Source organism: Erythrolamprus reginae, chromosome 2 (genome assembly GCF_031021105.1).
Source record: "Erythrolamprus reginae isolate rEryReg1 chromosome 2, rEryReg1.hap1, whole genome shotgun sequence".
NCBI lineage: Eukaryota > Metazoa > Chordata > Lepidosauria > Squamata > Dipsadidae > Erythrolamprus > Erythrolamprus reginae.
Window position 1 is genome coordinate 70,096,373 of NC_091951.1, and position 12,959 is coordinate 70,109,331.

The 12,959-nt window shown below is 41.5% G+C and overlaps 1 protein-coding gene across 3 annotated transcripts in view; it reads right to left on the reverse strand.

Annotated features, from left to right (window-relative positions):
* Positions 1-12,959, reverse strand: part of OXTR (oxytocin receptor) — a 48,967-nt gene that overhangs the window by 17,795 nt on the left and 18,213 nt on the right. For 2 of the 3 annotated variants that reach the window (XM_070738276.1, XM_070738278.1), the window contains exon 2: positions 7,444-8,680. In XM_070738276.1, the coding sequence (XP_070594377.1) occupies positions 7,444-8,344 (901 nt within the window). In that variant the 5' untranslated portion in view covers positions 8,345-8,680. Of the gene's footprint in view, positions 1-7,443; positions 8,681-9,182; positions 9,365-12,959 lie in introns of those variants that run through there. The other variant, XM_070738277.1, reaches the window with a different exon arrangement.

The following is a 12,959-nucleotide window of genomic DNA, read 5'->3' on the forward strand; positions in this document are numbered from 1 at the left end:
TTTAGCAGAACCCTAAGATAGTGTCTCACATCTTACTCAGTAGCCGGTGTACTCAGTGGCTAAGACTGCATGGATAGTCAACCCCAGCAGGGAACATTTCTCTGGGGTGTACCATTAAGAAAAGCACAAATTTAAATCAGAAAAAAAGTCCAGTCTACAACTTTTCCCTTAAGGAGGACAGAATAGATAAAAACTGTACATGATGTCAAGCAGATTTTAATTAGCCAAATTCAGATGCAACCGGTACTCATGTAACAGGGAGTAAGCCCATCTTAAGAATGTGAGGCTATCTTATGAGTACCGTATTTCTCTGAGTATAAGACACACCAGAGTATAAGACACAACTTAGTTTGGGGGGAAGAAAATAGGGAAAAAATAATCTGCCTACCAGGTATTCATCTGGCTAGTCCTTAGTCTGATTAGCTTCAGCATATTAGTTTGCTGGTTTTGAGCCCATGTGCTTGCTTTTCTATCCCCTGGATGGGGATAAAAAACAGTTTCTAAAACACTTCAATTCTTTCTCTCTTCAGAAACAATGAACACAGAAGATCACTCCTTAGCACCTTGTTAGGGCTGAAAAAAGGCTCAGCTGATTGAGGGAGCAGCAATGAAAGAAGCAGGCAAAGGGAAGATTGCTTAGCTAGCAAAGCAAGAAAGATCACATTAGCACCTCATTAGGGCTAAAAAAAGGCTTAGTTAAAGCTATATTCGGAGTATAAGACACACCCAAATTTTCAGCCTCTTTGGGGGGGAGGGGAAGGTGTGTCTTATACAGTACGGTAATTGTGCACTGTGTATTTGATGCAAGGGTTATTAGAGCAAAAATAACAACCGTGGATATTCCTCTATTCCTTCTCCTTAAAACATATGAATATAAAGCAAAATATTATGATCTGAGTAGAAGAAGAGGGCACAATAATATAGCAAACAAGAAGTATTATAATTAGAAATAAGTACAAAATAAGACTCCTCCAGAGACAAGTTACATTAGGAATGCTAAATTAATCTAGGTGGTGCAAATATAACCCTGCATTATTCTGATAAAACCATTTTCATATTCCGAAATGCTTTTGAGAGTTTTTTTCCCCTCCCCCTAATACAGCAACAATCATTTTCAACATTCCTGGATTTGAAGGCCCATCACAAATTGTTACTCTTTTGCTCACTATTTTTTAGAGTAGTAGCTATTACGTAGATAAGAACTGCTGCAGAAGATTCAAAAGGAATGTTTCACAGGAATTAAATTTTGACCAGTGTTTAAAGCAGGCTACAAAGCAGTACTCAAGACTCACCCTAGCTGATGATAGCCAGCTGGATGACTTTGCGCCAGTCATTCTTTCTCAACCCAACCAACTCAGGCTTATTGTTCATGAGAAAATAGGAAGATAGAGTATTGAATATGTTTGCCTTGAATTATTTATAAAAATAATAAAGATGGGATACAAACAAACAAACACTCTTCTCTCCTTGGCTTCACAATCCATGAAAAAAATAATAATAATAATAATAATTGTTCTTGTTATTGTTATTGTTATGTCAGTACAACACAGCAAACGAGATCACTGCTGGATTTCGTATTTCATCACCAGTCGGGCACTTCCCAAGCACCTAGGACTGTGTGATGTAGCGGCGAATTATGTTTGCCGATCCCAGTAAAGCAGCCTTTTGCAATTGACAGATGGAGATTTTGTCAATTCCAATGGTTTTCAAATGTCCGCTGAGATCCTTTGGCACTGCGCCCAGCGTTCCAAGTACCACTGGGACCACTTTCACTGGCTTATGCCAGAGTCGTTGCAGCTCGATTTTTAGATCTTCGTATTTCATTAATTTCTCTAGCTGTTTCTCCTCAATTCTGCTGTTTCCTGGGATTGCGATGTCGATGATCCATACTTTCTTTTTCTCCACGATCACAATGTCTGGTGTGTTATGCTTCAGAATTCGGTCAGTCTGAAGTCGGAAGTCCCACAGTAGTTTGCTTGCTCATTTTCGACCACTTTTTCGGGCTTATGATCCCACCAGTTCTTTGCCACTGGTAAATGGTAGTTCCAGCACAAGTTTCAGTGGATCATCATCATCATCATCATCATTATTATTACTATTGTTTATTAGATTTGTATGCCGGCCCTCTCCGAAGACTCGGGGCGGCTCACAACAATATTAATAACAATGTTACAATGAAAACAAATCTAATATTAAAAACATCTAAAAAACCCATCATTTAAAAACTATGCAACACATGCATACCATACACAAAATATAAAAGCCTGGGGGAGGTGTCTCAATTCCCCCATGCCTGGCAATACAGGTGGGTCTTAAGACAAAGGGGAGGCCCCCCCACAATAATAAAGCCCTTTATGGCATTGGACCAGAATATCTCCGGGACCGCCTTCTGCCACATGAATCCCAGCGACCGGTTAGGTCCCACAGAGTTGGCCTTCTCTGTGGCGGCCCCGACCCTCTGGAATCAACTCCCCCCAGAGATTACGATTGCCCCCACCCTCCTTGCCTTTCGCAAACTCCTTAAAACCCACCTCTGTTGCCAGGCATGGGGAAATTGATTCCCCTGGGCCGTTTCTGCTTTACTTATGGTTTGTATGAGATGTATGATTGTTTTTTACATTAAGGGTTTAAAATTATTTTAACCATTGGATTTGTACTGTTTTGTTGTGAGCTGCTCCGAGTCCCAGGAGAGGAGCGGCATACAAATCTAATAAATAATAATAAAATAAATAATAATAATAATGTTTGCCGCCTTGAATTATTTATAAAAATAATAAAGATGGGATACAAGCAAACAAACACTCTTTTCTCCTTGGCTTCACAATCCATGAAATAATCTGGAAATTCTAAAACATATTTACTCAACGTAACTGGAGGGCATTGAGTTGGGGAAGACTATGATCAAATCTAGAACAAGATCAGTATTTGAACTATATTCTTATGGCAACCGCATGCACGGTCCTGGAAACTCGGCTTCTATGCATGCTCAGAAGAAATAATAATAATAAATTTTATTTTAATTTAAAAAAAAAATAAAATTAAGATGACAGCGCCCACAGACCGGCACCAGCCAAACCGATTCCATGACATTATCATGACTTCACCAGTAGGTCACTACCGGTTTGGACAAACCAGTCCGAAGCAGGAGGAACCCACCTCTGGTCTCTACCCATTTTTACTGCAAATTCAAGGCAAGCCTAATCCCTCTATCCCTCTGAGCGCTTGGAATATTTTGGCAGGCAAAGTGTTACAAAGAAATATTTTCATTGGAAACTCTTTTATGGTCTTTGGCAAATGAAGGCCCATATCAGAAGTAAGATAATCTCTTCGTCCCTGAAAGCAAAGAACATTGTCCGTGCAATGTATAATGAAACTTTGGGAAGCTCTTCATACTCTTTATCAGGCCAATTCCCACATGAATTTTTCTTCACTTTTCATTTTGTGGTTATCTCTACTGTGAGACATTTTGCAAACTCCCAGTGCTCCTCTTTTCCCTTGTTCCGTTTTTGCTATCTCCCGTCTTCTACACATTTCACTTTGTCTCACTGCTTGTGAACAAAGTGAAATTACTATGGACTAGAGGGCATGCAAAACTTTGCAAACTTCACAATATTTTTTAAAGTCCTCCTAAAGTCTGTTAAAGCACAAGGGGGACCCACTTTCACACAGTCTAGCAGTTGTGGTGAAAATAAAAATCCTAAAGCTTTCAACAACGACTGTCATAAAAGAAATATACCCATTTGTAAATATTTCTCTGACAAAGGGTAAAAGTTCTCACAGAAATAAGAGCTGACCAGATTGTAGTGTTTTGTTTTTTAAAAAAAATTGATCTCACCTTATTATATTTATAAATATCTCACGGTGGTGAACATACCTAATGCTTTTTCCTCCTCCTATTTTCTCCACAACCACTCTTTGAGGGGAGTTGGGCTGGGAGATTTTAGCATTTGCTTTATTAATTAATCCTTGCATGAAATGCACAGTGCATGCTTACTCCAAAGATAGTCCCACATTCTTAAGACGAGTTTACTCCCTGTTAAATGAGTTCTGGATGCATCTGAAGCTGTCTGGTTAAAAGTTGTTTTGACATCAAGTAACACTTTTATCCAGGGGTGGGCTACTGCCCGGACGGGGGGGGGGATGCAGTGGGGTAGCGAAAATGGAGCACCAAATTTGCACTGAAAGATGTTGAAAGAAACTGCAGGGCATCCTGCATAAGCCAGGCCCACAGTGTGGTAGTAAAACTTTTGGTAGCGCTTCACTGCTTTTTTCCCTTCCCTTCCCTTCCCTACAATGCCAGAGTTGTAGCCTAGATTTTTTTTTTCTGATTTAAATTTGTGCCTTGTTTTAGCCACCCGGTCAGCTTTCGCACCTAAGGCAGGACTAGAATTCACAGTCTTCCAGTTTCTTACCTGGTTATCTTAACCACTTGTCCAAACTGACTATAGTAATAAGCTACTTCAAGGCTGTCATACCTACATCAAAGTTAGGGATGGGCTTGAACCAGCCTAGCGAAAGAGCACTAACTGACTAAAGGAAAGATATTATTGTCACAATTGCTCTATCCGGCAAACTTACAGTAAGTCTGAAGTTGCTTGAACAGAGCAATACATCCATTTCGTGGATTATTTTTATGACTGGTGGAATGATTTATAGTCCTGAATATATATATTTGATTTGTGGAGAATAAAATAATGCCTAGACAATATTTTATTTTTCGATTTTTCATTGAAATAGCAATATGATGACTTTCCTCATGCACTAAGCTGATGTGTATAATAGATAACAGAAGTTGGGTGAAAGAAAGCCCCTGATTAAAGAGGGTTGCAGTCAGAACAGAAAGACAAATCTGAGTTCTCTACATCCCTTGCTGCAACACCAGGACTATCTTTGCTCCTCTCAGCTGGGGAAGGATTACTTATGGGACCGCTTTCTGCTGCATGAGTCCCAGCGACCGGTCAGGTCCCACAGATTCGGCCTCCTCTAGATCCTGTTAACCAGACAATGTCACCTGGTGGAGCCTAGGGGAATAGCCTTCTCTGTGGTAGCCCCGGACCTATGGACCCAGCTTCCCCCCAGAGATTCATACTGCTCCCACCCTCTCCACCTTCCAAATTAGCCTAAAGATCCACCTATGCCGACAGGCCTGGGACCACTAGACATTAGCCCCCGGCTGATGAATGGAATGACAGTGATTGGTTTTTAAGGAATTGAGGTTTAGATTAGATTAGATTAGTTAGTTTAATTTTAAATTGAGATTTAGGATGTTTTTTTATTGTTCTTTTATATGTTGTAAGCCACCCCAAGTCTTCGGAGAGGGGCAGCATATAAATCCAAATAATAAAGAAAGAAAGAAATGAAATGAAATGGAAAAATAGGAAGTGGAAAACAGCTAAGCAAGCTCATCCTTTATGTTCCTACTGAAAAAATTGCATTATCTCAAAATGATCTTTTATGGGAAAAGAAGGAGCAAGATTATATGAAGTTGGAAAGAGATGAGTGAACACCGCCCATTGGAATTGTAATAGCTGGCATTCAGAGTATGAATGTAACTTTGATGTTACTAAAGTATAAAAAACCATAACGGAGCTGGAATTTAATGGCTCCTCTCTAACACAAAGGTAACCAGCTATCAATCATCCAGAGTCATCCATTTTTTGTCTAACTTTTAACAGGTCTAAATAAATGTAATTACTTTGTCAAGTCTCAGTTCATTGCATTTTGGGGGGTTTTCCCCCCAGTTGCTATGGCTAAACCTTTGTTTTGCAAATGTTTCTTTTTTGAACTTGCATTTAAGGTTCTAGTCATATAAGACCTATGGGGCCTTGATGCTTTCTGAGGTTCGTTCTTTTCTTGCACAGAGACTCCTAGCACTGGCGTTTCCTGGTTTGGTAATGAAATATCTGCAACCATCAAATTCAGAGAGCACCAAGGACTCCACAGTTCCACAACTCTGAGCTACAAATACTCTCTTCTATTGGTACCACATGAGACTCTTTTGCTGCAACTAATACTGGACTTTCCACATTGTAACATCCCAAACGAGAAGTACAATTTTCTTTTCAGCAAAATACACATTTGACCCCCAGATTACAATGGGATTTGTCCAATCTTTCTTAGTTATATGTTTCTGGAGTAATGGAGGCAGTGGCAGCCTGAATATTTTCACACACACAAATAGTGTGCATTCATTTGTGAGCCCAGCTGATAGACTTCAGCATCATCCCTGTAGATTGGACATCAGTGGTAAATAAATGTACTGTACTGTATATGGGAAATTGATTCAACACACTTAGATATTAGAGAGTATGCTGAAAAGTATGACTTGCCTCATAGCTCTTATTTTGAACCATACATTGTTGATACCAGAGTGATAGCAACCAGACTTTATAATGCATCCATTAGTTTGTTCTTTCTCAGAGGAAAAAGTGAAGATTTTCAGTTCTGAGCCAAATAAAAGAGCAGAGAACTTTAGGATATCTCAAGTACCCAGTGGTGACAATCCACTTCTTCAAAGTAATGGGGGGGGCGAGGGGGGGCGATGGCAGAACAAATCAGAAAGTAACTTTATATCCAATATTATATTTCAAGCCCTTTTTGCTAATAGATTATTCTACAATTGATTTTAGGCAAATGAGAAGCATTTTTAGATTATTAAACTTTGTATAAGTGATTCTATTAGTGTGATTTAATCTTTAGCCCTTCTCAACATTAGTGATTCTAAACTTAAATAGTGCCTTTGGTTAGTGCCTCCCCATATTAAACTCTCAACTCCCCAGTCAACAATAGCCTGCACAATTCATTCACAAAATTCCTCTGCTTCCTTCATTTCTGAACTAGCATACAGAAATCAGCCAATTTATGGAGTAAAGTCAAAATGACAGGGTTGAGCTCCTTCAGCAAAAAATATTATAGCTACAGTAGTACTTCCATCCTATTTGTAAAAGCAATTTTCCATTTGCACACAGCAATTGATATAAACATTATCTTTCATGCACTCCCACTGAGATTAACAGAAAATTATTTGATGTGGCTTAGTATGAAAAAATACTTGACATTTCTATGCCAACTATTCCTATTCCTCTAGATTTACAGCTTCCTAATAAAAGCATCCAAGTTCTCTATGTTATCATAGGACAGTTATGGGCAGAGGTATTTGACAATTTATCCAAGGTCACACAAATAATATCTAAGACTTCAAATCGCTTTTTAGATTTTGCCTGATCTGACGTCCTAGCCAGTGAACCGATCTTTTTTCATTTGAACAATGTTTCCTTTTCTTAATCTGCACATTTACAAAGGCTTTGTTGAATGCCACATTACCAATCAGCTCTACAGATAATAGCTGAGTTATAGATATATATTTTTTAAAAAAATTACAGTGAGGCAAATTACTGCACAGAGCTAATTAGGCAGGTATAACAAAAGGAGAACAAACAATACCTTCTTTCGGAGCATTTTCATCCCATGCACTCCACATCTGCACAATAAAATAAGGAGTCCAGCACATGATGAAGGCTAAGACAATAATAAAGGTCATTTTGACTGTCCGTATCTTGGCTTTGGAAATGAGTTTGATACTGCTCACCCTGGAGAGTGTGCCTCCATGAGAACTACTAGAGGTTAGACTCACACTTGTTTCATGGACAGTTTTCAGCTTCACATTTTGCCAAATTTTGAAGCTGATCAAGCCATAACAGATACTTAGCACAATCACTGGGATGATGTAGACTGTCAAGGTGATCCAGGTGACGTAGGCTCTAGGACCCCAAGGCTCAATGAATGTCCCCCAGCAATCCATCCCTCCATGGGCCACATTCTTCATAGAAAATATCTGGAGCTGTGGGATGCTGAAGAGGAGGCACACCACCCACGTGAGGAGCACAGACAACCGGTCAGACCTCCGATGTAAAGACCTCAAGGGTTGACAGATGGCCAAACACCGATCCAGCGACATCAGCAACAGCATGTAGGTGGAAGCAAACATCCCCACCACTTGCAGGTATTTGATCAACCTGCAGAGATAATCTGGCCCTTTGAACGTGAAAGTGATGTCCCAAATGAGCTGAGGCAAGACCTGGAAGATGGCCACAACTAGGTCAGCAATGCTGAGATGCTTCATAAAGAAGTACATGCGGGAATGTTTGTGGCGGGTTGTGTAGATCGCCAGCAGCACACATAGGTTTCCCGTCAGGGCAAGGAAAAAGATGAGGCACAGCACTGCCACCTCCACTTTGGCAATGTCCTCGTCCCGTTTTATGACTGAAGTTTGGTTGGCTTGTGAAGTCTGGTTCTCCAAGGTGCCGTTGCCCAAGGAACAATTTGAACAATGCCAAAGATCCATGGTAGATGCTTCCTGCCCAGAATCTTTTGCAAGGCTGAAGTGAGAAGAGAGACGCCTTCTCTGCAGTGCAGTGTGTGTGCTTTAGAGCCTCCCCTTTCTTGGGACCAGGCCTTTCAGTGGTTCTTTCCTTTTCCTGAAGGCCCCTTGACTCCCATTTGGCCTTTTGCCTCTTTTTTTTTTTTTCCAAAGTCCCCTTTACTCCCTTTCACTTTGGATCCTTCACCTGGATCTGTAGATGGAGTTGATTGTATGGAGTTGATTGTAGAGTTTTGAGTTGTTTTCCACCCGCAGGATAAATCCTGCTCTCTTTCCAAATTCAAACTTCATTTGTTCCTCCTATAGCAAAATAATAAGGATAATAATGATGATAATGATAGTGATTATAATAATAACAATACTAATACTAATACTACTACTACTACTACTACTAATAATAATAATAATAATAATAATAATAATAATAATATGGAGGAGGAGAAAAAAAGGAATTATACCAACATTGAGAGCCACAGAGTCACATTTTGAATCTCTGAAAACCTTAGCTTTCTACTCCCTCACAAGGCTTTCATTCAAATTCAGGAGTGTAATTTCAATGGCTTGTTCCCATTTACTTCAAAACAACAGTCGAGACTTGCTTATTAGTTCTCCAAGTCTTTTTTTTTTCAGCTGCAGTATTTATTCCTCCTTGTATAGGGATGGTTTTCTGCATTACTCTAAATATAGATGTAGAAAGCCAGACTACAATTAAATGAAAACTCGAGGGATGACACAATTAACAAAGACACAAGCATGCCTTGCCTAAAAGTGCCTTTCAGAGTGACAAATAAATTCTTCTTACCTTTTGCTCACATTTTTTTTCCTTTTAGCAACTCCTGAACCAAATAGTTCTCTCTCTCCCATTTTCCCTCACTCTCTAGAAAGAAATATTAGAAGCTAATCCTATCCAGCTGGGAAGATCCAAGAACGTCAGGTGAGTTCTTTTTGCCCTTGTGACACATTTAGCAGCTCCACAAGTTTGCTCTCAAATGAATGCAGGACGACAGAGAGGAGGAGCAGGAGAAGGAGGTGGAGCCGAGCTGGCTGTCAGCTTTTCACAGTCATTCATGGATAAAATATACTGAATCTGTATTGTTGTAATGCAGGGTTTCTTTTGGGCTTTAGGTGTCGCCCTAGGCCATTTCTTCAATCAGAAGTGGGCTGAGATCTCATTCAGCAGAGACTGATTCAAATGCGGCTAGGTTATGTGCATGGTTATGCATAGATGTGCCAGAAGATGTGCAAAATTTATATTTGTGTGTGTATATACCAGGAACCAAAGGACAGTAACAGTGTTCTTGTCTTCCTTCTGCTTCTCACTCTTTTTCTCTTTCTGGGATTTTATTTCTTGTTATTGTACGATTCAGGAAGCATCTTGTCCCTTACCACCATACATTTTCGATGTGACAAGAGGCTTTTAAGCCTGACGGGAATGTTAAAGATATCAATGCAGCAAGGTGAGAATTTTAACAGGCAGAGCGAAGTAGCTGGTTTGAATGTCAGCCAAAGGGTTTTTTTTTAATTGTATTGCTATTGGGTTTATTTTACTTTATTTTTATTGGTTTGTTTTGTCAAGTACATATTGATATAACAATATTTATATGTGATACTAGTAAAAGAGAAACATTAGGACACTTATGCATGCCCCTTACTGACCTCTTAGGAATCGGGAGAGGTTAACAGTGGATAGTCTAAGGGTAAAGTTTTGGGGGTAAGGTGATGATACTACAGAGTCTGGTATTGAGTTCCATGCATTAACTATTCAGTTACTAAAGTCGTATTTCATGCAGTCGAGTTTAGAGTGGTTTACTTTACGTTTGTATCTGCTGTGTGCTCGTGTGTTGTTGTGGTTGAAGCTGAAGTAGTCACTGACAGGAAGGACATTGTAGCAGATGATTTTATGGGCTATGCTTAGGTCGTGTTTAAGGCGATGTAGTTCTAAGCTTTCTAAATCTAGGATTGTAAGTCTGGTTGCTTAGGCCAGTGTTTCCCAACCTTTTTTGAGCCGCGGCACATTATTCACATTTACAAAATCCTGGGGAACATTGAGCGGGTGTGTGTGTGTGTGTGTGTGTGTGTGTGTGTGTGTGTAAAAAAAAGTTTGGACAAAAAATATCTCTCTTCCTCCCTTTCGCTCTATTTTTCTCTCTCCCTCTTTCTCTCTCTCTCTCTCCCTTCCCTCCTCTTTCTTTCCCCTCTCTCCATCTCTCTTTGTTTCTCCCTTCCTTCCTCTCTTTTTTGCCCTCCTTCCCTCTCTCTGTCTTTCCCTCACCCTCCTTCCCCCTCTCTCTCCCTCTCTCTTTCTCTCTCTTGCTATCTCTCTTTCTCTCTCTCTTTTGCTTTCTCTCTTTCTCTCCCCCCTCTCTCTCCCTCTCTCTTGCTATCTCTCTTTCTCTCTCTCTCTTTTGCTTTCTCTCTTTCTCTACCCCCTCTCTCTCCTTCTTTCTCTCCCCCTCTCTCCCTCTCTCTTTCTCTCCCTCTCTTGCTATCTCTTTCTCTCTCCCCCCTCTCTCCCTCTCTCTCTCTCCCTCTCTTGCTATCTCTTTCTCTCCCCCCTCTCCCTCTCTCCTTCTCTCTCTCCCTCTCTTGCTATCTCTTTCTCTCTCTTTCTATCCCCCCTCTCTTCCTCTCTCTCCCTCTCTTGCTATCTCTTTCTCTCTCTTTCTCTCCCCCCTCTCTCCCTCTCTTTCTCTCTCTCCCTCTCTTGCTATATCTTTCTCTCTCTTTCTCTCCCCCCTCTCTTCCTCTCTCTTTCTCTCTCTCCCTCTCTTGCTTTCTCTTTCTCTCCCCCCCTCTCCCTCTCTCTTTCTCCCAGTAGCCGTGGGGCGACGGCAGGTGTGATCAGCTGTGAGGCGGAGCTCCAGAACTGAGGCACAGACGGCGGTGGCTAGACGCTGTACATTTCTGGCGTTGCGCTGGGCATGGATGTGGGGCTTGAGCCTCTGTCCTGGTCCAGCCAGCAGGCAAGTGCCAGCCACGCAATTCCAGCATTTCCAGCCGCCGCCGTCGGTGCCTCTGTTCCTCTGTTCCGTAGCTCTGCCTCACAGCTGATCACCCTGACGTCGCCCCACGGCTACTGGGAGAAAGAGAGAGGGAGAGAAAGAGAAAGCAAGAGAAGGGGAGAGAGAGAGGGACCACCTTGCCACCGCCCCACGGCATGGCTCCTGCCCGCTGCCGCCGCCATCACCCTCCCGCTGCGCGCCGCCCTCCCACTGCCGCTGCCCTCCCACCAAGCCCCAAAGCTCACCTGCTGACAGGGAAGCTCCAGCCGGGCGGGGCGGCACAGCTGCTGGAAAACTTGGAAGGCGCAAAGAAGCAAGCTCAGCTTCCGGTCTCACAACTTTTTTCTCTTCGCAAAAAGTTGCGAGACCAGAAGCTGAGCTTATTTCTTCGCGGCACACCTGACCATGTCTCGCGGCACACCAGTGTGCCGTGGCACACCGGTTGGGAAACACTGGCTTAGGCTATACTGTTGCGAGTGGAGGAGTGGAGGGCTCTTCTAGTAAAGTATCTCTGGATGTTTTCTAGAGTGTTTATGTCCAAAATGCGGTGTGGGTTCCAGACAGATGAGCTGCATTCGAGGATTGGTCTGGTGAAAGTTTTGTATGCTTTGCTTAGTAATGTGAGATTAGGGAGCAGAAACTACGTAAGATTATGTTAACAACTCTTGAAGCCTTTTTGGTGATGTTGTTGCAGTGGCCTTTGGCACTTTGCATCAGAGGTGGGTTGCTGGCAGTTCGGACCAGTTCTTTACAATTGGTAGCAGAAATTTGTCGCTACTCACCGAACCGGCAGCAATAAACAGTTGTCCACACTCCTGAACCGATCTTCTGGTTGCCACAGATCGCAAAACAAAACCCTCTGTACATGCTCAGAGAGTCATTTCCAGGAAGTGATGCACATGTGCGAAATGTGCACTTCTATTGCAATGCGAATTGGTGGGGAAAGTAAGTAGAACCTATCCCTGATTCTTTTATATTTCTAGGATTTGCTACCCTACTAAACCAGGGTGACTCTTATGCACCTTGGCTGGAAAATGGGGTTTGGGTGTCATTTGCTAATATGGTAGCAAATTATTTTGGAGTTGGAGAATAGATTTCCTACCAAGGGGAGGGCGAGGCAATGGTTAAACTGGCTTCTGTTTTGTTCTTAACTGCATTCATTTCAGGCAAGCCCCTTATATAAATCTAAGTTTTATTGTTTGATTGACCAATTTGTTTTCATTGCGCCTTCCTCTGGAATTCAGTGATGTGGGGCAAGTTATAAACATTTTAAATCACTAAATAAGGAAGCAGCTGTGCTGAAACGTGAATGAAGAGCGGAGGTAAATGTCTCAACTGAGTCATTGTAGATCTATTTTCTCAGAGAAACAAAGGTTTATACCTCATTTCCAAGGTTTTTTTTTAACTGACTTGAAAATAGGGGGGCGGGTTTCAGATATTTTGTATGTTTGCTATGATGGCTGTATGAAATATGCAGAAAGGATTTCTCTTGGTGAATGGTACATTTTTAGAATGGCAAATTTCTGCATTTGACAGAAATCCTAAACTTGTATTAGCAATTATCATATTCCAATATA